The sequence below is a fragment of the Strongylocentrotus purpuratus genome, unplaced genomic scaffold (assembly GCF_000002235.5).
Source record: "Strongylocentrotus purpuratus isolate Spur 01 unplaced genomic scaffold, Spur_5.0 spur5_scaffold_15, whole genome shotgun sequence".
In the NCBI taxonomy this organism is placed as follows: domain Eukaryota; kingdom Metazoa; phylum Echinodermata; class Echinoidea; order Camarodonta; family Strongylocentrotidae; genus Strongylocentrotus; species Strongylocentrotus purpuratus.
Genome location: NW_022145600.1, coordinates 6,518,932 through 6,546,799, shown reverse-complemented (window position 1 = coordinate 6,546,799; position 27,868 = coordinate 6,518,932). Strand labels below are relative to the sequence as shown.

The following is a 27,868-nucleotide window of genomic DNA, read 5'->3' as shown; positions in this document are numbered from 1 at the left end:
TATCATATCAATCCAGCCTCAACATTGAACATCATATATTTTCTGCTTATTTGCGAATTTAGGTTGAAGTATTGCATCTAAACCTCTGAAAGCATGTTTAAAGGATAAACGAATGGATGTTTTGCACCCAAAACTCTTGAACCGCAATTGTACCACTACCGGTCTATATCTTTAATAGATGTTCTGTTGGACAATAAATTTAGTACCGTACAGTCGACTCAGTGAGAAGTTTGAGAACACCCCCACTTATGTTTTTTTGTTATAGATATTACGTACATTGTTTCGAAATATAGGAAAACATCCCGAGAGTGATGAGAGATAAAAAGGATGGGAGAGAGAGAGAGAGAGAGAGAGAGAGAGAGAGACATGCAGAGGCAGAAAGAAAATATCGAATCGAAGGTTGTATCCTTTCGTCAGAGCCAGTTATTGAATAGATTTATATAATATTATACTCATATACCAATGCATTTCCTTTTCACTTTTTCAACAGCACACCCCCTTCGTGCCTTTCTCTCTCTCTCTCTCTCTCTCTCTCTCTCTCTCTCTTTTTCTCTTTCTCTTTCTCTCCACCTCCGTCGCCCCTCCCCTCTATAAAACAATTACATTATATTCAAATATAGTTTGAAGTAAGCGTCATGGGTTGTTAAGAAATGAATTCAATATTTAATCAGAGTCAGTAACAAAAATGGTTTTTAAAAGTATTATACATGTATATACAACAATTTATTATTCAAATAGTATATTCCTCACAAAATAAGTTGAACATTGCAATGACCACCATAAATGGAAAGTTTGTGACAAATTCAAATGTGATCATGCTTTACAACATAAATTGATATTCCCAGCGAAATAAGCATTGCATAAAATAATGTAGATATTTGGAGAAAGCTGTCATATTTTCAAGGGGGCGGGTCAAGGGCCATTATTCAAAAACATGACGTCGTATTATGGATCACACACATCGAAATAGATTTGCTATTATCACGTTTTGCTGGATTTCTTTATGTAGGTATTAATAATCATGACGCCATCATCGGTTGATTTATGGGCTCTCTGCTCCATTAAATTTGGTTGTTAAGTGACTAGGGAATTTTAAGTTGACCAGACTCTCACTCAGGCGCCGGCCCATACTCGCTGGCGATCCCCGTATCGAACTTAGGGAAGTCCCGCTGCCAAAAAAGGGGGTAAAAGGAGAACGTATTAAGTTAATATTTTAGACGCGAATCCAGGATTACGAAAGCAGTGAATAATTCTTTTATTCCCAAATTATAATTTTTCCTCAATCAATCTTTACAAAAGGTGTGATAAACTGAAGGGCCCTGCACATTTAAACAAAAATAATTTACAGACTTGACAAGTATAGATTGAACATAAACTAAAAGAAAAGGAAAAGATTTTTGAAAGTTAATTAAATGCAAAACTGTTAAATGTATCTGATTGAACCATAAATCGAAGCAATAAATTATATAAATTTATGATAGAAAGGGATTGAAAGATTTGCTATATAATTATGACCCCGATTTGGAAGATAATGTATTACAGTCTTTTGAAAATACGTACGTCGGTGTAGGGGGGTAGACTGCGAAGCCGTTGCAGACTACCGATTCTCGAGGCGCTGAATGAGTTGGACGTCGAAGGTACTTTGCCAGACGGACGTTGAACACGATGCCGGGAATGAGGGTGAATGAAATGGCGGATAGGGCGAACCAGAACACGTTCTAGAAAATAACGAATAAGGTCAAAACGATTCTTTAATGTGCGTCATGGAACATGTACTTATTGTGCATGTAGGGGGTAGGGTGATACAAATAATTTTACAGTGATATGGTTCCCCTCTTTAATTTGCTAAGAAATATATACAAGCAAAATGTTGGACGAAATGGTGCTGCTTTATTCATGGTTTCACTATAGCGCATTTTCAGACTGAGAAATAGGGGGGGGGTGTGTCATCAGACCACTGTGCCAACAAGCAGTAAATTGACTTTAAATTCCTAACAGAAGTTGAAAGTATACAAGTTTTACCAACAGCCTTTGAGCGAACCCCAAATTAATAACTTGTGCAAGAAATCGCACATTTGTAAATTTTAATCAGTGACGAAATCAATTAAAATCAAGTCCTAATTTCTTAACATGTTTCCAAATGAATTTATCGGCAGAACCTTAACATTTTTACAAAGTTATTGTAATAAATTAATACAGTCAATTAAAATTTTCAATGTATGTAACTAATGTATTTCCTTACCAAACCTGGCACGAAATAAAGACACAACGACCCGACGATAGCGTCATAGATGTTACGAACGATACCACATCGTCCCATGTCGTCTTGAATCTGGGTTGAGAAGGGAAAAAAAAAATTAAAATACGATAAAATATATGATTAAAAAAGCTACACGTCCAGAATTCTTTGATATTATTATACGTGTTAAAGAATACCTTTCAAACAAACAGAAATTTACGTTATGTGATTTATTTGAAGTAATAAACAAAAAGTATATAGTTAATGCTAAATATATTACTCATTACAATATATTTTATCACCTCACGGAGTGTTGCAGCGGTGCACGAAACATTGTGATCTTTTAATCCCTTGTTGACCATACGTTGCGAGACAAACGAATATCACTAGCGATATTATTTTCGATAAAAATTAGTTAATTTCTAATTGGCGCGACTTTGAACAACATAGCTGATACATAAAGTAATATGATAACATTAGTAAATGATTTTTCGATATTAGGCCCCTGAAAAAGTGACTTTGCAACTGCACGTAAAGATTTATAATAAGGGGCGTGCGTCAGATCAACCTCTTGATGGATACTCTATTCAATTTTTGATGAAACAAAAGTCTTCTTACCCGTCGCAGGACTTCATCAGTAAACTGATCTGCTATTGAGAGGATGCCATCAATGTAAGCTTCCAGAGCCTGTTACGTAACAACAATAATATAAAAAAAACAGAGTTAAACCATAGACGTAATAGAAACGTCTATGGTTAAACATACGACATGACTTTCTGTCTACTTTTTCATGGATTTCTATTTTCGGGTTCTTTCAATTATTTTATTGCACATAAATTATAATGAATTCTCATTTTGTCGAATCTAATTTGTGTGAATATATCCATGCATGATGGCATTAAAATACAACAAACTGCCTTCCAAGTTCATAAATATGTATCAATAAAGTAAATTAAAGGGCGGTTGTGTTATCTTTTTTATTTCAAATAAAATGAAATTCACCAGAATTTAAAGGGTTTGTGTTCATATAGAAGCAGACAAATTAATGAGGGAAACTCGTTAGTGAAAGTTTGAGCAAAAAACGATTAAAAATAGAAAGTTATGCTTTTTGGAAGGTGCGATCGATCGAACACAAATTGGCAACTCTGTGACGTATCTTGCGAGCTTCCATCTCATTTCCCCTGTACTTAAAACAAACAAAAGATCAATCATACTTTCACCCTAGATATTATTGTTGCATATATGATTTTATACAACCCCTGATATCAATAACTAAGAAAATAAAAGTTTATGAAATTTGCTGTACTGAGCAAATTGGAGAGGAGCTCGTAAGATACGTAACCGAGTAGCTAAATTATGTTTGATATATGGCAACTTCAGCAATCCATAACTTTCTTATTTTACATCAGATTTTGCTAAAACTGACACGATCCTTTAAAAGAAAAGTAAATTGTCAAGGTATCATATTTCGTTATGCGGAAGAAGGACTGCCATAGTAAGCAAACTTCTTTAAAATATGACAGCTCAAAACAAAATAATCTTATGAAATAGATGAACAAAATTAATGTATTAATAAAAAAGGACTTATTTATTATTAAAGGCATATAATGATAATGATGTTAATAATTAGGCGCTTAATACGGGTGTTTCTAAGCGCACCATTGTCTGACTTAAAATTACCAATTAAATATAATGAACACAAAATATATAAATTTGTTCTTTATTCAATAAATCATGTATATATATTAACAAAAATTAAAATGAGATCAAACATAAGGTCAAACATAAGATCAAACAAAAGATCAAACAAACAAAGAATAAGATGGTGTGCACCTCCTTTGACCGACTCACAACTGCAGAATAGCATTCATGAATTAAAAAGGTGCGTTTTCAGCAAGGACTTAAACTGGTAAGGAGAATGAGTATTATTAATATGCGCAGGCAGTTTATTCCAAAGGATAGGGGCATTTACTGAAAAAGCTCGATCGCCATATTTTGTAACAGATTACTGCAAGGTTGATAATAATTATAAACGTTCTCATTTTGATCATATATGGAAAGTGGCGGTTGCACTGTTTGCATGTTGATGATGAAACAAACAAATTATATTAAATTACTAGAAAACAAACAAACAAACAAACAAAAACAAACCTGTGTAACTATTGGCCCTGCATCGTCTTGAATAAAATCCGCCAAATTGGATACTGAACCAGAAACCTCATCAGCAACAATCTGTTCAGGAATAACATCAAATTGAAAAATTGAATCAATGCTAAGAAAACTTACCAACAATTAAAAAAAACTGGGTCACGTGTTCATGGCAAGTATTCATGGAGTAAATCAAAAAGATTACCACAAAGAAGAAAAAAAAACTGAGTCATTCGGAACTATTTTACATAGGTCATCAATGAAAATGTAATGTACTTTGCATTTATTTCGTTATCTTACAGTACATGTTTAAAACTTATTTTCTTTTGCACAACCATTGATCTTTGGTGGATCTTTGGTGGATGAAATTCTAGAGAATTTACCATCTTTTCATTTTCCTCTTACTATCTCACTTTCTTTCTCTCCTCACCCTCTCTCTTTCTCTCTCTCTCTCTCTCTTTTCATTTCGCGCCATCCGTTAGCTATGCCACTGGGACAACGCCCACATTCAGTGACCCCCTTCCTAAAGAAGAATGATACTCAGGTATAACTCACCTCAACCCCTACTAAAGATGTGTTTAATCTCGAGACTTCTTCAAAAAGCGCCATCTGCACAGAACATCAAGAAACGTCATAAACAAAATGATGAAATTGAAAAACAGGAGCTTCAATGGGGTCATGTATTTTTGTTGGCCTTCTTTTTTTAATAAAACTATCATAAGCCTACATTTAAAAAAATACATAGCAAAAGTCATACTGATAATGATTTAAAAAATATCACTGTAAAAATCATTAGAATGTAAAATGACAGAAATCGTGAAATAGCTATCATTAATTGACAGAAAAAATTATCATAATATACCAAATTACACTTCCTCGAATGCACATGAACATTATTCAAAATTTAAGTTACAGAACTCCGTAATATGAATAAAGATAATATTTCTCATTTAACATATTTAAAGTAAATATAAACTTGTGACGCAGTGTGCAAAAGATACAATATTTCATTATTAATTTGTATTCATTTCAAAGGTGCATAATGATTATCAAATCAAGGAATAAAAAAATATGCTAACACATTTTCATTATGTAAATCAATGTAAATTTAATCATCAATAGAATAAAAAAATTGAAATACACAAGCGGGGTAATATAGGCAAGGATGATAGCATATAATGAAATGATGACAGATGGTAGGGATGGTATCCCGGTGGGGTCACTCCCCTGCAAAGAGACACGTATGACCGTTACCACCAATGCATATAACCCCCTTTTGCGGTCAATTTCAAGGACATTTTGTGAAATTTAACCCCCTTTTTTTACATCAAAACAAGGACAAAATCGTACTTTGGAATACCCCTATTTTTAAGATTGTAAGGACACTTTCGCAAATTTACCCCTATTTTACCATATTTCAAGGACAAGACTCGGCTCCGAGAATTTTTCTTCCCGGTTTTCTCTTTTTCCTTCCCGGTTTTCTCTTTTCCCTTTTCCTGACCCCTATTTATCAATTTCGGGGACACCTGTGCACCCCTATTTTCTTTATTTCGAGGAATATTTTGTCCGCGGACATTGCTTGAAATTGACCCCTTTTTCCGCGATTTTGGTAACGGTCATGCGGTCCGGAAGTCACATTGAGTGACCCCACCGGGGATGGTATGCATTAATATATAAGTATCATCCTCATTATCATAAGATGTAAGATGGCGCCTTTCAAGTTTATCGACTAAGGAACGTAGCACGACTTGGCATGCAAGCCCGGTTAGCTCAGTCGGTAGAGCATGGGACTCTTAATCCCAGGGTCGTGGGTTCGAGCCCCACATTGGGCGTACATTTTTTTCTTTTTCTTTTGAAATCTTCCTCCAAATCATAAGTCAAAGATGTGTTCCTTATTTTTATCATGCTTATGGGTTTGCATGAATACACATCTTTCAAATCTTCGTTTGTACTTAGCTGAATCCTTTTATAAGCCTACTTGGTTTTGAAATAATTCATTTGTCACAGAGACCGAAAACGCATCCCTATTGAAAAAGAGTTTTTTTTTTTCATTTATAAATGCATCCCTCTTAATTAAGTATATTTTGATTTTTATAATATCTATCAAGAAAAGTTTAAGAAATATTTCCTTCAAAATTTAAGGATTTGTGCATACAGCCTAGTTAATTGTTTTTCGGAATATGGACATTTCAAGTGGTGACTAAGCTTGATGCGATATCAAGCAAAGAAAATTATTTCTTTTTAAATTGGGTTATCTTTGAGGCGTAAGAAGTTTGTCATACCGTAATATTGATGATGAGCTGTAGCTGTTGGTCATTGATGCTCAATAAATAACTAGCCAGATCACGTAAGTCTGTTGCCATTGCCTGTTCAAAATATGAAAAAACAATACGCGTTCAATTGATTAAATTTAATTAAATGGTGATGATGATGATACTACTACTAATATATATATTATTACAACTATACTACTAACCCTTCTTATAATATTAATAATGATAATAATGATGATGATATTGATAATAATTTATAAAAAATAATAGTAATAGTGATAAAATAATTATGATGATGGCAATAATAATAATAATGACAATAATACTAATGATAATGATAATGATAATATCATTAATAATGATAAAATAATGATTGTAATAACAATGATAATAATAACGATAATAATAATTTTAAAAAAAATAATGATAAAAATAATGATAATAATAATAATAATAACAATAATACAAATAAAAATTGAAATAGCCCTTGATATGATTTTTCGAAAAAAAGTTGCATACATTCTTTTTTTTCTAACATGGATTTCGACTTCAAATGAAATGTATTTTAAAAATGACTCTCCAAACATCAATTTTCACTCCTTTCTTAAAATTCCTTTAGTTTATTTATTACTAAAAAAAAGTTTTTAAACCATTGGACTCATCCGGGGTGTAATGAAGAAGAGAACTTTACCGGGAAGGCTCCATTGGCAGCATCAGCTCCATCGTTGAGGGCGTCACTCAGGTTTGTCAAGGGAATCTGACTGAGTTCACTTTGCATCTACATCAGGATAAATAATATTGATGATAATACTAATAATGATATTAATTTAATGATAATAATGAAAATGATAATAGTTATTAAATAAATAATTACAAACAAATAATGGTAACAATACTGATAATAATGATTATAATGGAAATAATGATAATGATGATAATAATGCTTTATAATATTTTGGGTTTTTATTGTGCTAAATGCATCGTCGATGTCTTCAAGCACTTTACATTATATTATTACCCCGGTCATTGTATTTTAAGCACATTCTCCACTCCCTGGGGAGCATTCCAGTCAGGAGCAATTTTGTCAGGCGCTCATAGGCAGGAGAGTGGCAGATGTGGATTAATATCTTTCCAAAGGGCGTTATACTCTTTCTACCCCCCCCCCCCCCCCACGTTATACCTGTTGGATGGCTTCCGTGATGTTGGAGGGTGATAGCTGATTGGTCAGTTGACTCAAGAGGGCGTTTGCTTCATCGCCAGGTAAGATGTCCAAAGCGGTCACGGTGTCGTTGACCATTTCATACACACTTGTCAAATCAGGCAGCATCTGTAATGCAGTCAATAACAATAAACCCTCGTTCAGACGGTAAAAAATAATGTTGTTACCTGTAAATCAATTGCAACTGCGCGCAGCAAAGGTTTTTACTTCTGTCATTATCTTTAGTGTAAGATACAGAAATATGAAGTGTACTTATTTTGTTTACCGCTGCATAATACTGAAAGAGGCTAAAAGGCTAACATTAGTACTAATTTCACTTTCCTTCTTGTTTTAGATGAGTTTTTTTTTAAATAATGCAGAGATATTTTTGGAAATACAGGTTGATTATGAATATATATCTTTTTCATATATTATGTCAAACTTAATTGCGTCCTAATTTAAAGCTTTGTTATTAAGAGGGTATCCTCCTCCCACGATAGGAAGTTGGCGTAAATTTTCGCCTTAAACTTTCGAACACAATAGTGATATATTTTGTGCTTAAAATGTTACATATACCGGTTTACTACTGAACTACGACCCACCATAAACGATATTAAAGTAAACTATACATTTTATAGTTTACTTTAATATCGTTTATGGGTGTCGTAGTTCAGTAGTAAACCGGTATATGTAACATTTTTAAAGAGAGTGACTGGAAGTAAAGATAAGTAATTGGAGTGTAGAATAAACAACTATTTATAAGAGAAAGTAAGTTACCTCTCTGATGTCCATATCCTGGATGACATCGAGAAGTCCAGACGATCCGAGATCGAGGGCATTAAATAGTGTTGCATCTTCTTGACAGTTTCTATGATAAAAAAAATAAAAAATTAAGAGGTAAAAAAAAAATCTGTGATAATAACAATGATGAATGTACAAATAAAGAACAGTTCTGTGGTAAAATCAATAATAAATTAGAGAGTTGAGGGAGCCATACTTACTCTAAGATTTCGTAGACAGTGATATTGAAAGTTGAATTGCCAAAAGAGAAGCGACTGGTAATTGGGGTACCACCCCATACATCCGGGTCATCAACCACCTGACGGTGAAAAGCAGAGATGAAGGGGGGGGGGGGGGAGGAAAAGAGAGGATTACACAATAATGAAGGAGATAAATAGTGAACTCTATAACAAATTAAGTAAAGTAATAGTATTCCTGCTAAATAAATGAACAAAATACGAAATACACACAAACACAAATGATAATAGTCATGATTATATTCATCAACAAACAGAGAAGTCGTTCAGCAAACAATGGTAATCGAAATAAAAGCGTTTTTTAAATATTTTTAGAATGAATGATTTTAGTATATAAGAAGAAATTTTTTCTTCCATAACTATAAAAACTGAAATGCATGCTTGGCTAAAAAACTTTGTTCCGCCCAATAGCGAGCGGATGAAATTACTCGTCAGTGCGCCCTAAATCATGCAGGATGTGGGCGTGTACCTCTTGGATGAGTGACAGGTCAAGCAGCGAATCACAAACGATGGTGAGGGTGGAGCCAATGATAAGGAAGATGGCCGCAAGTAAACAGACGAATAAAGAGATGGAGAAAGACCAACACACCGAGCTGCAAAAAGAGGACAAATTATTAATTGAAGAAAATAATTTTGCTTCCATTTTTTTCAAAGAGAAGTAATATCAAATCAATAGAAAATTGAATAACCAAATAATAATTTTAAATGAGTAAAGGAAATTAAGGGAGGATACAACATTAACGAAATTAAACATAATCGTGACAAACAAATGCATTATCATTATTATCTTCTTCAATCATGTTTATGTTACTTTGTAAAAAATTATAATCATTCAAATAACCGGTAAATTGCGAACAAAATTACTGGAAAAAAAAATATAACTTTAGGTATGAAATCAATTTTGTCCATACTCAATTAGTGTCTCGACCTACCCCATCAACATCTTGCCGCCGCAGTCGCATCCGAAGCCCCGTCTCCCCGGGCCGTCGTTCCATCTCAGTCCGATGACGGCGACGAGGAGCCCGAGACCGGTCAGGACGACCATGAAGGCGAGAACGACAGGTAGAAGTGAGGCAGCCAGATCACTATAAAGACGAGAGAGAGAGAGAGAGAAAGAGAGAGAAGGGGGGGGGGTGTGGGCGAGGCAGAGACAGAAAGAGAGAGAGAGAGGGGGGGGGGGGGGGAGAGAGAGAGAGAGAGAGAGACAGACAGACATAGAGAGAGAGAGAGGGGGGGGAGATGTTGTTGTTTTTATTTTTATTATTATCATGATCATGATCATTATCATAATCACAGTGGTGGTGGTGATGTACATAGGAGAGGGGAGCGGGGGGGGGGGGGGGGGCTAATCCCTGCGGCTCTGCACCCATCTAGTCAGTTACCCCCCCCCCCTCCGCAAGGACAACCACCCTCCGAGGGCGATTACCCCCCCCCCCCGGAAATTACGCCATTGGAGAATTACCCCCACCCCTGAGATTACCCCTCCCCCCTCTACCAACGAAAATTACCCACCTTTTCGTCAAGGGGAAGTCCACAATGATAATAAGTTGTTTTTATAAATGCAGAACTTTTTTCGGGGGCCGGGGGGGGGGGGGGGGGTTGTCCTCAGGAAGGGGGGGGGGGGGGTCGATTGTCCGATAGGGTTTTTTCAGGGGGGGGTAGGGAGTAATTTTCTTTGGGGGACGTTGTCCTCAGGAGTAATTTTCCGGGGGTAATTATCCTTGGGGTAATTGTTCCGCTGGCTATTGCCCGGGGGTGATTATTCAGTGTAATCCTAGAACCGCATGAAACCATTGCACTGGTGGCGGACTCATTATTATTCAACTGGAGCCTCTGAAGGAGTAATATTATTATTAGTACTATTTTTCCAATCTCTCTTTCCTAGATAATTAATATAACGTATATAAACAGTTTTTGTCCACGGAACATGCCACCTTCCCTAAACTAAGTCAAAATAACAGGGGGCGGGGGAGCCCTCTTCCGCGATCTGCTACCTCATGATTAGTAATTAAAGTTATCAAACCAATAAAAACAATGGCCTTATGAGGATGATACATACGTGACACTCTTTTCTACTGGGAGCTGAATTGTAGTGTCGATTGTCTCTTTCAAGGAATCAAAGTTGAGTGAGTCGAATGTCTGAATAATTGGAAGTAGAGAGAAGAAAGTTTAGGCAAAACAATCGTTATTGTCAGTATACTTATTGTTATTATTATATTTAGTATTCATATTAGTTTATTATTATCGTTATGACTATAATTTTTTGAAATTGTTATATCAAACACATTACAAAAAGATGTGACACACCAGTCCTATACTTTGATAAATATACTCCTACACTTATACTGTAAGACCTGCTACTCTCACTACTTCTACTTCTACTGCTTCTATACTACTACTGCTGCTACTACAACTTCTACCATACTACTACTACTACTACTACTCCTACTGCTACTACTACTACTACTACTACTACTACTACTACTACTATTACTACTACTACTACTACTAGGCCTACTCCTACCGTACTACTACTACTACTACTACTACTACTACTATAGGTCTACTCCTACTACTACTACTACTACTACTACTACTACTGCTACTACTACTACTACTACTACTACTGCTACTACTACTACTACTGCTACTACTGTACTACTACTAAAACTACTACTGCTGCTACTACTACTACTGCTACTGCTACTGCTACTGTACTACTACTGCTACTGCTACTACTATTACATTCTGCTACCTACTGCTATTACTACACCTTAGACATTTGAAGTCATATTGCATTGAGTATACATATTGTTATTATTCCTTCAGAGAGGCATATACTCACTTCGTTTAATGACTGCGAGGTTTGGTTGACAAGATCCCCTACTACTTGTTGTAACTGGGAGATTGCATCTCGAATTCCTATCCACGGGAAAGAGGTATGTGAGGATACATGCAGCGATGGGGAGATGGGGAGGGGATAAAGGGAGAGAGAGAGAGAGAGAGAGAGAGATAGACATCAACAACACTTATGTCATTCAGTGGTGCAGCATTACACTTTGGGGATGAGAGGAGGGGGCGCAGAGGCATTAATAAAGGGATATACCAATATATTATGATAAACACGTCATTTTCTTTCTAGATAATTATAGTCTTTGAGAGGTTACATTTTCACTGACAGGTGCCTGTTCCGTACAAAGTACACCATCATATTTTCCCCTAAGGGGCGGCGCGTGAAATTATTCCAGGAGGCAAGGGTCAGTCAAAAATACACTGAGCTATGGCAAATAAAGGTACAATTGCCCCCAGTCATCCCCTCAAAATGTATAAAGTTCCAATACTAAAAGGGAACAAAAGTAAACCATAATATGTCTCTAGTTTTTAGAAAAATGACTTTATTTTCATACCACATTTACAGACACTGGCAATAGAGTAGGCCTATTATAATTAGCAATAACAAATTAATTGATACCCACCATCAATCGACGACACACTTGTGTTGGTTATCAACTCTGGAATATCGTGCAGAGTTTCATTTCCCTGTTGACAAATATTTGAGAAAATAATAATAGTTTGCTTATGACTTGTATCTGACTGCAAAATCATTTTGTAGTCCCAATGTCCCAATCATGCTAAGCCCCCCCCCCCCCCCAACAAACAACTTACGAACTAAACAAAATGTTAAACAAATAAGGCAAAACAGAGCAAGACAAAACAAAAATAGAATAAAAACAAGCACCCCTAAAATATCCCCCCCCCCCTAAAGAAAAAGAAAAAAGTGCACATATAAATTATAAACGCAAAAGACTAAATAATAAAGAAAAATACATTTGTTGTCACTCTGTTTATCTTCATTCGGTCGAAAACGGACTGAGCCGGAAAACGAAAAAAATCTTTTCCCCGCACACATTTTTTAAAACTTTAAAAATTATTCAGTATATGTCCTAAATATCCAAACACATATCCTCAGCATCCAAAACGAGCATGCCTATTGGCCATTCACCTATCGACCGTGTCAATATTCTTTGTAATAGGTTTTTATAGTCGCGGGGCCTTCGCTAGAAGTACCGACGCTTTGATTGGTGGACCATATCGACAATCTCTGTGTGCACAATGTATCGCATACACACACGTACCGTAGATGCGGACACACACAAACGGTACGTGTATTGATTATGCTCTGTACATAGAGCTCTGTACTGTACTGTCCAAAGGGCGCGAAGCAGTCTCGTTTGGCGCGAAAATTGATCTCGCTGAGAACCACATGGGGTTGCTAGGCATGACAATATACATTTTGGATGTATTAATCATGAGCTAAAACATGTTAATTTATAATTAAAATGCCACTATGTGAAAGAAATATTCTGAGAAACATAATGTTAATCGCAAATTAAATCTGCTTTGCATATTAGAGGCCTGTTTTTTTGTAATTTTGCATGCAAATGAAGACATCTTAACTGGTAGCAGACGATATTATGTACAGTAAAAATGCAGCGATCTGGCCAAATCATTTATCTCCATGGTATGCAAGCCCGGTTAGCTCAGTCGGTAGAGCATGGGACTCTTAATCCCAGGGTCGTGGGTTCGAGCCCCACATTGGGCGTACATTTTTTTTCTATTTTAATATACACAATTAAAAAACAATAACAGAACAAAACATAGAATGTTAAGTTCAAGAAAGGCAGGTGGAAAATTAAATTAAACCAAATGCAAAAATTAGTTATGTGTGTTACATTATAGGCATAGGGCTATTTCAATGGTCAATTTATTTTTCTTATGTTTACTAAATCTATTAAAATCTCTGAAATTAGATTCTTCTAGTCGAGTGGAAGATTATTATTAGAAAAAAGAGAAATGAAAATATTTTCTTCGTTCTGTCACTGTTGTCAGTATTGAAAAACAGTATACGACGTTGGTAAATTGCAATTATGCTATACCAAACCAACTTCTGCTTTTGATAACAACAACACTTAGAATAATAATGATGATGATAATAATAATAATAATAATAATAATAATAATAATATATAAGATGATGACGATGATAATAATGATAATAATACTACTACTAATGATAGTGACAATAATGATAAAAATATTAATGATGATAATAATGATGATGATACTACTTATCGTAATAGTTGCATTTACAAAGCCCAGCTATACTGTACTAAATACTACTACCAATGAAGAACTGCCATCATTCAACAAACAGTGAACTTTTATTTTCCTAAAGTAAAAAAAATGACAAGATTCTTACCGTGTCAATCAGGTCACGAATGGTTGCTAGGGCGGATTGCATCTCGTTTCTAATGTCATCAAGATCAAGATCTCCGATGTTAATCTATTACACACAAAGATAAACAAAAACATCAATATCTTACCGATGACTTAAAGGTAAAGACCAGTTATGGTCATGCGATTGCATTGTGAAAGAAACGTTGTGGAATCGATCAGTAAAGGTTGATCATCTAGCATCTAGCATCTGCAAGGTTCTGGAATCATCAAAATGATAAGAAATTTTGGCCCATTCTTCGTAAAGTTACAAGCACTATACACAGAAAGATGTATATGGGACTACCCTATATCTCTCACAGACCATGAGAGAAACAAATTTACCAAATATATGATTTAGTAGGCGGTTTCCCGGCAAACTTGTTATCATCATGTATTAGTCAAAACATACTCTTTCACATGATTGGTAATGAGAGCTTCCATTTCATTTTTTTAAATTGGGGCGTTTCCAATACTGGTCTTTACCTTTAACGTATTACGTCTTGACTAATAGTACTCAAAATAATGTCCACTATTCTGTATTAATATTTCTTGATTTTTAATGTAGGGCCTAACATGTATGAAATTAATATTTGTAATGCTTTTTAAATTTGTGAAATGTTTTTAACACGGATAGTGGACCCCTATGAAGGTAAGTTTTGGCGCTTAGGATGTTCCACCCAGTCATGAGTGACAAGAGCAACAAACAAAAAGAAGAGAGCGAGAGAGAGAGAGAGAGAGAGAGACGGAGATATAGAACTAGAGGGTATACGGACAGAGGTCCATGGTACGGGGAATCGATGGAGGTCGCTATACAATAATTGGCAAGTGTTATCAATAGGGATGGGACGCAAAGGGGTAAAAATCAGGAAAAAACGGGAATAGTGACAAGCTTTAGACATATTAAAATGATGACCCCCGCCCGCCCATTCCCCTCCTCCTTTTTTTTGGGCGTCAGAGTTTTGAGAAAAATGGAACTCCTCTTTTACAAAAACCCTGGAGCCTCCCCTAAGTGATGACTTATGATAAAACTCCATTTCAAGACATTGGCAAATATTAGCTTGAACTATAGACCTACTACGAACGGTGATAAGAAAATAAAGAATGATGGACGAGCGGGAGGGGGGGGGGGGGAGGGGATATCTTACCGTGCTAAAGTCCACGCTACTGGTATCAAGAAGCGACGGATCAGGGATGTTGTCGCATGCCCCAGACCCAGCCCGAGGAGGGTCAGCGAGACAGTCGTCCCTTATTGTAGTCAAGTCATCCTTGGCTGTATCCAGAGCATCAACAAGCGACTGTCCAGCAGAGACTAGGTTTACAGTTGTTTGAAGTAACAGGTCTAACGCCGAGCCGTTGCTCGTGAAAGATGTGAGTTCTGAAGAAGAAAACAACCAGTATTGGTTCAAAAAAGAAATGTATATATATACTTTTTTGAGGGGTGCCTTTTGGGGAAGAACTATGGAGTTGGTGGGGTCTTGGATGTTCTTGCATGCATTTTCTTCATGCATGTGGCTAGCGAGAACTTGGGGGGGGGGGGACTCAAGAAATTAGAGGGGCTTGAGCCCCCCACATTCCCCCTTTACCGCCACACCATAAGGGGGTTGTACAAAATTAATGAGCAGACTTTCATTATCAGCTTATTTTTTTTTAAGGCAGTGATAGGCCTACTACGAAACATTTTTGAAATGAAATGTCTTTTTTTTTTTTTTATATATATGAGGCCTAGAATATTTTAGATGAAAATATTTAATTTCAATGTTTTTAATCAAATATTCTTTTTATGCACCATTCTGACTTCCCAAAATATGAAATTGTAAGGCCCTATATAGCTGGCCATAGAGCCTTAGATCCTGTTTTTACATAAATTTCACAATATTTCTATTTCTGAACCAAAGCATGTTCTGAAGAAAAAAAGTAGCTACCGTAGTTGGCTTTCTTCTTTTTACACGAAGGTTTTTTTGTTTCTACTTCAAAATTAGTTCGTGAAACAATCAAGGCTTTTAGACCTGTGTTGGTATAGCGTCCTATTGGATTATTTCTGAGATTACAGGAGGCACACGCGCAGGCACAGCAAGTTATATTGTACAAAACAATATGTACAGCGACTTATATTACAACTGTGTAAAGGGTGAGGGGTAAAGCCCTGTGAGTCCTATTTAGAACAAACACACAAACAAACATAACAAAACCAAGACAATAGTAACCAACAATCTAGCTATGGCAATATGAGAGGTTTAGTTTGTTTGTTTGTTAGCTGGTAAGTTTCTCCAGGAAAACACCTCCCTGGTTTCTCTGTACATCATTTTTTCTTTTACCCTTCAACAAGAAAATGTATAAATTACATACATTCAGAAAAACAACACATTTCTTGTCAATAAACGCAACAATGAACCATAATCCTATCATTAGAGAGAAATAAAATGTATGAGTCAGTATAGTAAGCTTTCGCGAGCACGAGGAAATGACTTATCAATGGGGGAACTCCCCATTCAAGAGCCAGACCGCGCCAGTTTTACACATGCGACAGATACACACAAGATTCTATGCAGAACAAAGAACACGCCCGGCTGACGAACGTAGCCCGTATTGTGCACCCAGGGATGGCGAGCCTAGCGTGTGGCAAGCCGTGATCGTCTAGTGGTTAGGACATTGCGTTGTGGCCGCAATAACCCAGGTTCGAATCCTGGTCACGGCATTTTTTGTCTTTTGAATTTATGAAGATTTCGATTTCACCTGTTACTATTAGTAATATTTCATACACAAACATACTTGTCAAGCTTTAATTTTTTTTTTATTCCTATTTTTTCGGACTATTTCTGGCATACGTCATGACACACAAAAGTTATTGGATTTGGGAGACATTTTTGCTTGTTGTTGCTATCCCCCCCCAAAAAAAAAAATGAAGTATAGACATCTCTAAGCCACATCTTTAAATCAAATTCGAGGGGACACAAGCATGCACACTAATTTGTCTTAAAGCAAACCGCTACCCAAAGTTTAAGTATACGTATTCTGATAAATGAGATGTATTCCTGCCCTTTGATGTACAATATTCCTTGCGAAAAGAGGTAATATCAATGCAATATTCTTGGCATGATGTGATGCCTATTTACTATGACATGGGCGCAGTCATTTTCTTGAAAATGTGACGTATGGTTACTTGCTTTATGCACTTTGGTGGGGAATCTTGTAGATTAATGAGCAAGAATATTATAAATCTCACAAAATAAGTAAAGTTATTTCTTGGGGTGAGGTTTCCTTTAATCATTGGGAAATGTCCCAAAGATAGGCTAAATTACTCGGGTTTTTTCTCCTCGATATCATTATTTCCGTCAATATAATTAGGCCCAAAGTTCAGGATGAATGTTGATGAGCCTATTATCATGAAACATTATATTTCCGGTCCAGGTTTGTTTAGTTTGACGTACTATCTTGTTGGATGCCATGTCAGATTTTTGTGTTTTTACGTCCTCTTTGTATAAAATCAGGGTTTCGGGGGTGAAAATAACTTTTTTCTTTTAGAGAGCCAGTGCCTATTTTGGGTTCTAATAGATAATATTATTGTGCGAGCATATTTTCTATTTATACTCGACGCAGTATTATACTTAACTCATAATTCATATTTCATTTTATTTCTTATTTCACAAACATAGGATTTCCAAAAAAGTAACATGGACAACAGCTTATCAATATAACAAACATAATTTGAAGTGCAATATTAATATTCAACATACAACTCTTGTTATTAATTAAAGAACTTGATTCTACAAAAATTTATTTGAATGTAAGATCATGTTCTGTACATAAAAGAAAGAGGAGACATTATAGAAGCTGGGCTTGCTAGAGCAAGGTCCCGAAACAGATAATAAAAGCCGAATGCTTTATTACAAAAAAGACAAAAACATTGACATTATTATGCGAGATTAGGTTTGCCTGTCGAGCCATCTCATAAATCAAACATGGCTGTTGAGGTAGTTTTCATTTGTCAAATATCTCAGAGATAGAGTCTAGACTTAGATTATTTGAAAATGAAGATCGCAATGTTGATCCACCGTTTAGCCGCGACGCTCGGTATCTATATACAAATCAAACATCTTGATGACTAAGCGAGCCGTGATCGTCTAGTGGTTAGGACATTGCGTTGTGGCCGCAATAACCCAGGTTCGAATCCTGGTCACGGCATTTTTTGTTTCAATTTCACTTCTTCTTTTTTGTATTCACAATAAAATAGCTTTTAGATGTGAATATATACATGTAGCTTATATCATCCCTTTTGGACTCAGAAGATCTAATTCACTCATTTATTCCCCCCCCCCCAAGGATTATTCCTCTTTTTTCTCTCTTTTTTTTTGGGGGGGGGGTATTAAAATATTAAAATTAAACTATATATTAATTGGGTTATCACAGATCATTTACACTGATGCACAAACTTAGAAACCTTATGGACTCTGAATCATACATTTCATTTTCCCTTTTCTTCAAAAAATGTTTTCCTTTTTTGTACTATTAACAATCAAATTGCATTAAGGGAATACATTTTTTTTTTTTAAATTGAGATTAACTTTGGCTGTCGAGCCATCGCATAAATCAAACACAATTCTGTTGGGGTATAGTTTTAATTTGTCAAATAACTCTTAGACTATACTTGAAAATGAAGATCGCATTGTTATTCAACCGTTTAGGTGCGAGGCTCGGTATCTATATACAAATCAAACAACTTATTGACACAGGAAGCCGTGATCGTCTAGTGGTTAGGACATTGCGTTGTGGCCGCAATAACCCAGGTTCGAATCCTGGTCACGGCATTTTTTTTCAATTTCACCTTTTTTTTTGTGTGTGTGTATTCACAATAAAATAGCTTTTAGATGTGAATAGCTATTTGATTTGATTTCCTTGTACATTCATATAGGTACACAGTTTTTCGATAACAATAGTAATAAAAAATACAATAAGAACTTTTTCTGACAGTGAATCGTAAATAAATATAATATATAACAATTGACACTTTCAAAAACGAAATGATAAACTGTCATCAATACTAAATTTCATCAAACATTATACAATTATTTGCGGAAGAAGGACTGTCATTGTAAGCAGATTGCTTGGAAATATAACGCCCCGGACAAAAGTCATGAAATAGATTAACACAATTATTAAGCAGAATGGATAAATATATAATTGGAAATACAAATTATAAGGATGATGTTATTGACAATGTAGGTGAGGATGATGCTGAGGAAATCTGAGTCACCTATTTCACCCCCCCCCCCCCCCTTTTCAAGGATTCTTTTTTTGTTGTAATACAATTGAATTGAATTGAATTGAACTTTATTTCATTCATCATAAAAACATCATAACAAACATAAAATACAAAACATAGCGTACAAGTTAAAGAGAAACATTTACAATACAATACAACAACAAAAATATATATGAATGTGGAGACAGCTAGGAAAGCCAAAGGCTTTAATGGTGCTGCCACCAAAACAGTATAAAGTATAACACAGTATTAAATTGTTGTTTGAGAGGGTGATTAAAAAAAAGAAAAGAAGAAAGAAGAAGCCTACTAGAGGGGGGGGGGGGGGGGGCAAAAACAAACCAAAAACCAAAAACCAGACCGTGTACATAATCAATCTTTATTTAGACATCTACTTATTACACAATCAAACTTATTACACATTATTTTTTTACATTGATACACAAACTTGGAAACCTCTCCGAGGTCTATTACATATCTCTTTCTTGCCATTCTTTCTGACTCTCTCTCTCTCTCTCATTCATTCTCCCTATATATTTCTGTCTCTCTCTCTTTCTGTCTCTCTCTTTCTCTCTCTCTCTCTCTCTCTCTCTCTCTAACTATCTATCTAACTTTTACGTACGAGCGAAGCAAGCGAATAAAAATCCTGATAAATTGTTAAAGTGCAAACAAATTAAATTTCATCATAATTCTCAATGAGAAATGAAAAGCAATATATTGTATACAAAATAATAGAACACCTCTTTGTTCAAACATGTCAAATAATGTTATATTATTGGTAATCATTAAGAGTTTGAGGGAGGGGAAATTCCTTCCTCACGCCTCGTATTTCTATAATTTACAAGGTGGAACAGTTGGAACTTAATTATATTCACATAAACTGTATGTAACGCACTTACCTTCTGCCAAACTCTCTACAGAATCTGACAAAGCAGTCAAAAATGGCGCCGTATCCCTTAGCAACGGTGACGCCACTTCCTGGCCAACAGCTGCGCGAAAAAAAAAGGATAATACAATGTAAAAATAAAATTATTCATGCTTGGAATTCATGAAGACTGATTGGAATTTCACTTAACAGAAGAGATGTACAGATAAAGAGAAAGGAAGAGAGAGAGAGAGAGAGAGAGAGAAAGGGGGAGGGGGAGAAAGAGAGAGAGAGAGAGAGAGAGGGGGGGAGGGGGAGGGGGGGGGGGAGGGAGAAAGAAAGAGAGACAGAGAAAGGGGAGATAGAGAAAATGAGACTGGCAAATCAAACGAAAATATAATAGTAATGATGCATTCACTGAAATAGGTGAATATTGGACTATACGGACACATTTTTAATACATTATTGTCTCATATTATGATATTCTGCGTCTGCATGGGTACCTCCCCCCCCCCCCCCCCCCTCTCTCTCTCTCCTTTTCATCTTTTATAATCTTCTCTAACAATGCTCCATCACTTTCAATAAAATCCACTCTATAATATTATCCTACTTTTACCAACAATAATCTTTCCTCCATGCACCCGTAGTTCGAGTACAAACGAATCTGGAGAGGGGGGGGGGGGGGATTTATAACCATAAGAAAACCGAACGTTCGAAACAATATCCTACCGTCTAACTTTGAATGTACAGCTCCTGTTACAAAGCCAAGGTCGTCGACTCCAACTTGTTGCAAATCCTGGTAGGTGAATAAAGAATGTATGTATGAAATTAGCTTTAGATTATGTAGATTGGGGAACAAAGTGAGCATCAACAAAGCAAAATGTGTTATTATCTGAGGATAATTTAAATGATTCTTAAATTAATGATAGTCGAGCACATACGTGGGAAACTATTTTTTTTCCTTTTAGCAAATTATTGATATTACGAATTCTCTAGAACAAAATGTATGGAAAATAGATTTGCAAACGAAACCATACAGATCGAGTGACTGGAAAACAAAAAGTTCGTAAATGACACTGTATACTTTAAACTTGTGAAAACATCAACTTTTATAGAACGTTTTTTTTTTCTTTTTTACCTTTTGAATTTCAACTTCAATTTTATTTCCGTTTTCAACAAAACATTACAAATCAATTAATCATTTACACAAATTAAAGCTTATCTCCACTACTTTGGCAATGAGGGATTAGACCACACAGCGAGGTCACTGACAGGTGGCTATCTCATTAACTCAGCTCTCAAATAACATAAGAAATAGAGGATCCTGGGGACCAACATGTACCGATTAGGAAAGTTTTCTATATAGAGGGAGCAAGTAGCTACAAGTAGGACAGTGGGGCTTTAAGGAATACGTGTCGGAAACAGAAGAGTGAACTATAAAGCAATGCTTGTACAATATTAGTGTGGACCCCTCAAATAATAGTTAGGAATAATGAGCAATTACAAGTCATTTTAAAATTCGTAACTACAAAAAGGAACTATAGAAATAAGAAGAAAGGGGAAGCCAACAGAGACGAAAACGGGACAAGAGAGTTCTTTACAAGACAAAGATCGCGGTCACAATACAAAAAGTAGACAATGCCATAAAAGAAGTGAGATATCGGGGGTACAGAAAATAATACAAAAGGATAAGCTGCATGTGGGGTTGAGAAGAAGATGAGGTCACGTTAAGATCGATTTGATGTGAGCAGGGCGAGTGAGGATGAGAAGGGGAGAAAAGGACAACAAAGTAACGGAGACAGGAAAATCGAGAAGGAATTCTTCCCCCTTACCTGTATGAAATCATCTTTAAAAGTCTGGATATCTTCCAAAATGTTATTCGCCACTGAGCTGGTGTGATCGACGGTGTCGACCATACGGTTGATCGAGGGGGCCGTCAAGTAACTCAACGTCCTGTTCGTAGATGGACGTCGATGAAATTCATTGAGAGAAGAGAAAAAACGGACGAATATTGGAGGAAAAGAGAAGGAAGTTTTAAAAGATAGTCATGATTATGCGAGTCTTCCTTATTTTTAATAAGGCCATTTTGTTAATAACGCACTTAAAAATGGTTATTTTTAAATTCAGGTCATATTTTACGACCAAAAGGTTATAACATTATCAACTTTCATTAATAAAAAAAATACAAATAATATTTTCACCTTTCAAAGGACACACCGTTCAATGTAAATAAATTCAAAATCAGGAAAAGATCAGGAAGTTTTAAAACATAGTTATTCTAACCATATTAAAGCCATTATGTTAATAACATAAAATGATTATTAGTTGAACACAAATTCAAAAGACAAAAAATGCCGTGACCAGGATTCGAACCTGGGTTATTGCGGCCACAACGCAATGTCCTAACCACTAGACGATCACGGCTTGCCACACGATAGGCTCGCCCTCGCACTGTACACAATGCGGGCTAGATTAGTCAGGCCGCATGTTTATTTGTTCTGCAAAATCTTGTGTGCATTTCTCTTTTAATTCCTGATTTTGATTTGTTTTCTTTCTTTTAATACGATCTTCACTGAATTCTATTCTTTATTTCTTTTATGTATAATTGTATATTTTCATTTTGTTTTGAAAGTAAGTGAACCTCGTTTAAAAACAGCACTCATGCTGATCAGGGTGTTCCATTCCACATTTAGTGGTAAAAAAAAGAGAAAAAAGTAAGTGAATAAAATCTTTGAATTGCTTTAGACAAAAAAAGACGACATGATATGTATCGATTTCTACAGGTTGCTTCGACCTTCTCAATATATTAACAGTTATTATTAGTACTGATTGATATACTTTGATCAGGGATAAACATAATATATTCTCGTATATCTAGACCTCCCCCTTCATTTTCGGATCCCAGCAGAATTTATAATTACCACTTAATTGTATATTTTTATACATTATTTATTGCAAATTGCAAGTTTTTTTCCTGTATTTTTTAGTAATATATTTTTGTTCCCATTTTTATTATTATTATTATTATTTTTTTTAATTCATTTATTTATTTATTTATTTATTTATTTTTTTTTTATTTTTTTTTTTTTTGGGGGGGGGGGGGGGTGTAAATGGACTAAACATGGACAAAAACTGATCACTTTGTGTTAAAGAATTCATATTCACTTTTTAAAAACAAATCATATTATCAACATACGCACCCGATGAATGCACAGACGATAATCAGCAGAACGCAGACGACAACACCCCACGTCGTTATGATGGAATCGAGGTCCTCTTCCTTTCGAGTCCCGCCACACTTTCCCGCGCATCGGCAGCAGCAGAAGATAAGGCCGACGATGGGGAGGATGATGGCCATAGCGATGAGCATGAACGACGTTATGATCACGGGCATCTCGATAATTAAGGCCTACATGATGATTTTTGTATAAGTATAATTAATATGCATTGCTTTAATTCTGTATTGTGTTAAGCTGCATGACTATACAGTAAGTTTCAGGTATGAACTTCTGAAGCGATTTAAGACCATCGTTATTAGAAATATTTAAACTCTTTTTATTACTAGTATGATGATAATGATTATATCATTATTATCATAATTATCATGATTATCATCATTGTTATCATTCTTATTATCATTACAATAATTATTTAATCATTATTGTTGTTATTATTGTTATCATTATTATTATTATCATTTTTTCAAGTTAATTTGTTATTCCCTTAATTCAATGTGAACATACAAATAATTTTTACCTATCAAAATGAAATATGAATTAACTGACCATAGGTAAGGCATATATCCTCTTCTTGCAGCTTGATTTTTTCCACTTTCATTATTATAATTCATTATAATAATGAATTGTTGTATCTCATCATTTTATTATTGTTACCGTTTCTGTAAAGTCACATGGATTGGAAAAGAACACCTTCGGGTTGCAGTTATTTAGTCAATCTGTTTCTTTTCCCGGCTTCCACGTGACTCTTTTCCAAATGTACTCTTGTTTTCTATTCAATCATTTTCCTTGATATTGCCGAATAAATAATGATAATAATAACACAAATAATTTGTATGGGGCACGGGCCCCTGTAACTCAGTATCTACGCTACAGGATCGAGTAAAGTAAAATATATATATAATCGAATTTTGTGCATACCTCCTTTACCGTCGAGGGGATATCGAATTCGTCAGCCATTAGATGTTTCTTCAGGAGAGCTGTTAAAGAGGGATTTAATTTCTTATCAATAATTCTACTGGTAGGCCTTATGGTAGCAGTGTGTTGATACTTGAACACGATTTCGCCTTGACAACTACACCGATAGTAATTATTATGATGCGAATGGATTACATATTTTGTGTACATAACTTTTCCCTCCACAGCGATTTTATTAATTTTCATTTACAACAAATTAACAAACATTATTCAAGGTGATTTATATTTATAATATGAATAACATTGACTACTCAAGATACACATATTTGTTGAACTGTCGACTAAGCAGAAGACATACATAATAATAATGTATTTCTGATATTCATGAACAACAACAACAAAAAAAGAAAAAAATAATACAAAAGACATATATTATCGTTTGATTATTGGGCTATATAAAATTGCTGACCACTGCGTATGATTTTAAAAAAAAATTTAAAAAATGAATAAACAAATTCCTGAATTGAATCCATAACATAATAAAATAACGGACAACATAATGCCAACATTCACATTCATACTGTCCGAACCTCGCGAATCTTCTCATTCTATATCTTATCCCAAGTTGGCCACTCAATATTCAAATTTGCATTTTTTTTAAATTTTTTTAATTTTTTTTTTAAAATCTTTATAATTTTATATTAAATTGAAATCCAACTACCACATAAGTCTTTGAATATTGATGTGCATCCCCTTTTTCTTTTTTTCCTCTTCTTTTTTCTGTCTTTTTCCCCTTTACCAATATTTTGTTCCTCCATATTTGTATTATTATGTATCCTTTGAGGGTAGTCATACTATCAAGCTTTGCTTATTTTGTCAACCCCCCCCCCCCCTGTTTGATGTTTTCAATTAGTTACAACCAGCCTTACTTTATTCTACATATATTCTTTTGTCATGTGTAAATTTGCAATATTTGTTTGTTATGTATTTGTAAAAATGCAAAAGAAAAAGAAAATCAAACAGAAATACATAAATCAAATCAAATCAAATCAATTGAAATTATCGATATTGTCGAATATCAATAAACACGCCGGAGTTAAATAGGGCTATATAGTTGCCTATTTTTGATACTTTTTATAATTGTTCACAGCTATAGGGTGATAAATAAGAATCGGTGTACGTAATCGGATAGAATTTAACTTAATCGACAATTTTGTTATGATAATTATTGACCATTAGAAATATTGATCTTAATGGTTATGTAGAATATAGCTTCATAATGGCTTCGACAATATTACTGATAGAACAACAAAATAGACCTTTACCTATTACTTCGCTGGGTGGGACCGCTCTCACTACTCCATCCCACACCCACCCCGCCGCTCGGTTACCAAGCCCTTCCCACTCGTACTCCACATCGTCGAGGAGATAAACATCGACATCGTCGTTCATAGCAGCATCGAACACGAGAGTACCGTTGTCGTACAGAGTGTTTCCCTGGTCACTGAACACCACGGCAGCGCGCTCGTGGCGAATTGGCGCGTCGTCTGCTAATGCTACCGCGGAATCCGATGCGATCAAGATCGAAAACGTGATCATAAAAAGAAAGAGTCTGTATTGGATATTTTGTCCTGGTAATCTTGTTGTTCCTTGGACGATACCGCACATATTGAACATGTTTTCCGTCCCTGAGTTATAAGTCACTGAAGGGTCAGTTCATGGCCCTACTAGGCCAAGAAAGATCGGTGTTTACTCTTTAATAATTCCAAATCCAAGGTTGAATTTTCATGATCGAACGGGATATCACTGTTGACCTTCGTGAGTTTGAATGCATTTCCAAGTTTAAGATTCGTCTGGCAAGGTTGCCGTTCCTTTTTAAATTCGTTCACTTTCACCCGTGTACTATTTTATGTTTTCCTTTAATTTCGTAGTTGAAAATCTGCTGGCACTTTTGAGACTAGTATTTTTGTACAGGAGAATGAAGAAGATGGGCTTGTATGTTATGGAGTTTCATTTCGTTCAGTGGTACTGCAGCATGATGCGTTCGTGTCGATGTCACGTGTATTAATTTTTGTGTTGTTGTCGATATTAATAACTGCGCGGTGATAATATTACTATGCGCATTGTTAAGTCACAAGGATGCGCTCAGCAATGTTTATTATTTTCCCGGGCCCAAGTGAGAGTTATGATACACAAAATGATTCCCGACTAATGGAGATCTGTTACATATAAGAACTATAAAAATATGTCCTTAATTCAATATATCTGGTATGGAACACCAGCATAATATAATAATCGACAAAGTTGGTATCAAAAATTTTCATTTATGACAAAATAATTATGTCGACTGCAAAAGCGAGAAACACTATCCATTGGCATTGTCCATAATAATGGCGTCATAGTATGCAACAGTCACGCAGATAATCCAAGGTGTATCACATTGATGTTTGTTCCGTACCATCAAAGAGTTCGAACTCCTTAATTACATGTAGTTTGTTTCCTGATAAAGTGCAAATCCGTTTTGAATATTCCCGAAATGATTTGCGCAATGAATTTGTATGATGTTGATAGTTCACGGTCCGCCTACCGTAGTTATAAAACTAAGTCGTCTATAGCTGTCCAATCATTTAATGATTTAAACATAACGGCTCGCAACCTCAGAAGTATTCCTCAACTGTATACAAACGTTTTAAAAAGAAAAGAATTGTGCTTTATTGATTTGCATTGCTTATAGACCAACATGGTTGGTTCACGCATTTAATGATTTAAACATAACGGTTCCAAGCCTCAGAAGTATTCAACTGTATAGGCCCCTTCAGACATTTAAAAAGACAGAATGGTGCGTTATTGATTTGCATTGCTCATCCGGTATAAGGCCTATTTTTCTTTGTTAGGTGGACGGGTGTGCAAGGTCTTCTTTGAAACATATGTTCTTAAGGTTGTATTGTCTCTGGAGGTGTTTTTGGTCTATTGCTCTTCGTGACTCAGTGGAAGTTGATCAATGAAGTAAGGTCACGTGGTATTAGGTATGATCCGTAGGCCCTGTTTCAAAACTTGTTATCAATAACAAGTTACAATAATATTATTGTAATAAGCTACTGAAATAGTGGCATTAGGTTGGCAGACGGCAAATTTGACATAGACATTTTGCATTTGTTATTGATAATGAGTTTTATGGAACAGGACCCTGCATTAATGGGGACGTGGTGAAACGGCGGTCAATCGACGTGTAAGGACACCGGTTCGAATTTTTTTTTTAAACTTAACGGCCAGACATTATTACTTCATTCAATTCAATTCAATTCAATTTTATTTCTGTTTCGAACAAAACATTAAAAAGAAATTATAATCTTTTACAACAATTTCATTTTGGGTTCACTTAAAAGCAATGCTTGTACAATAATATTGTGGACCCCTCGA

At 35.4% G+C, this 27,868-nt stretch overlaps 1 protein-coding gene and 6 non-coding genes across 7 annotated transcripts; 5 read left to right on the top strand and 2 right to left on the bottom strand.

Moving 5' to 3' along the window:
- Positions 1 to 666: 666 nt before the first annotated feature.
- Positions 667 to 27,077, bottom strand: LOC100889284 (prominin-1-A). Its single transcript, XM_030985451.1, has 24 exons — positions 25,774 to 27,077; positions 24,452 to 24,510; positions 23,495 to 23,703; positions 22,127 to 22,247; positions 21,024 to 21,090; positions 20,329 to 20,418; positions 15,318 to 15,547; positions 14,156 to 14,239; positions 12,372 to 12,435; positions 11,741 to 11,817; positions 10,955 to 11,034; positions 9,828 to 9,980; positions 9,365 to 9,488; positions 8,860 to 8,957; positions 8,636 to 8,726; positions 7,841 to 7,987; positions 7,352 to 7,438; positions 6,670 to 6,753; positions 4,943 to 4,996; positions 4,391 to 4,471; positions 2,858 to 2,926; positions 2,243 to 2,332; positions 1,561 to 1,718; positions 667 to 1,169 (listed from the first exon to the last, which is right to left on the bottom strand). Exons 1-24 carry the CDS (start codon positions 26,123 to 26,125, stop codon positions 1,043 to 1,045), a joined length of 2,796 nt encoding a protein of 931 aa, XP_030841311.1. The 5' UTR covers positions 26,126 to 27,077; the 3' UTR covers positions 667 to 1,042.
- On the top strand, positions 6,147 to 6,219 carry TRNAK-CUU. The gene has a single exon. It is a non-coding gene; the product is annotated as a tRNA-Lys (tRNA).
- On the top strand, positions 13,426 to 13,498 carry TRNAK-CUU. The gene has a single exon. It is a non-coding gene; the product is annotated as a tRNA-Lys (tRNA).
- On the top strand, positions 16,796 to 16,867 carry TRNAH-GUG. The gene has a single exon. It is a non-coding gene; the product is annotated as a tRNA-His (tRNA).
- On the top strand, positions 18,283 to 18,354 carry TRNAH-GUG. The gene has a single exon. It is a non-coding gene; the product is annotated as a tRNA-His (tRNA).
- On the top strand, positions 18,906 to 18,977 carry TRNAH-GUG. The gene has a single exon. It is a non-coding gene; the product is annotated as a tRNA-His (tRNA).
- Positions 22,647 to 22,718, bottom strand: TRNAH-GUG. The gene has a single exon. It is a non-coding gene; the product is annotated as a tRNA-His (tRNA).
- Positions 27,078 to 27,868: the final 791 nt, after the last annotated feature.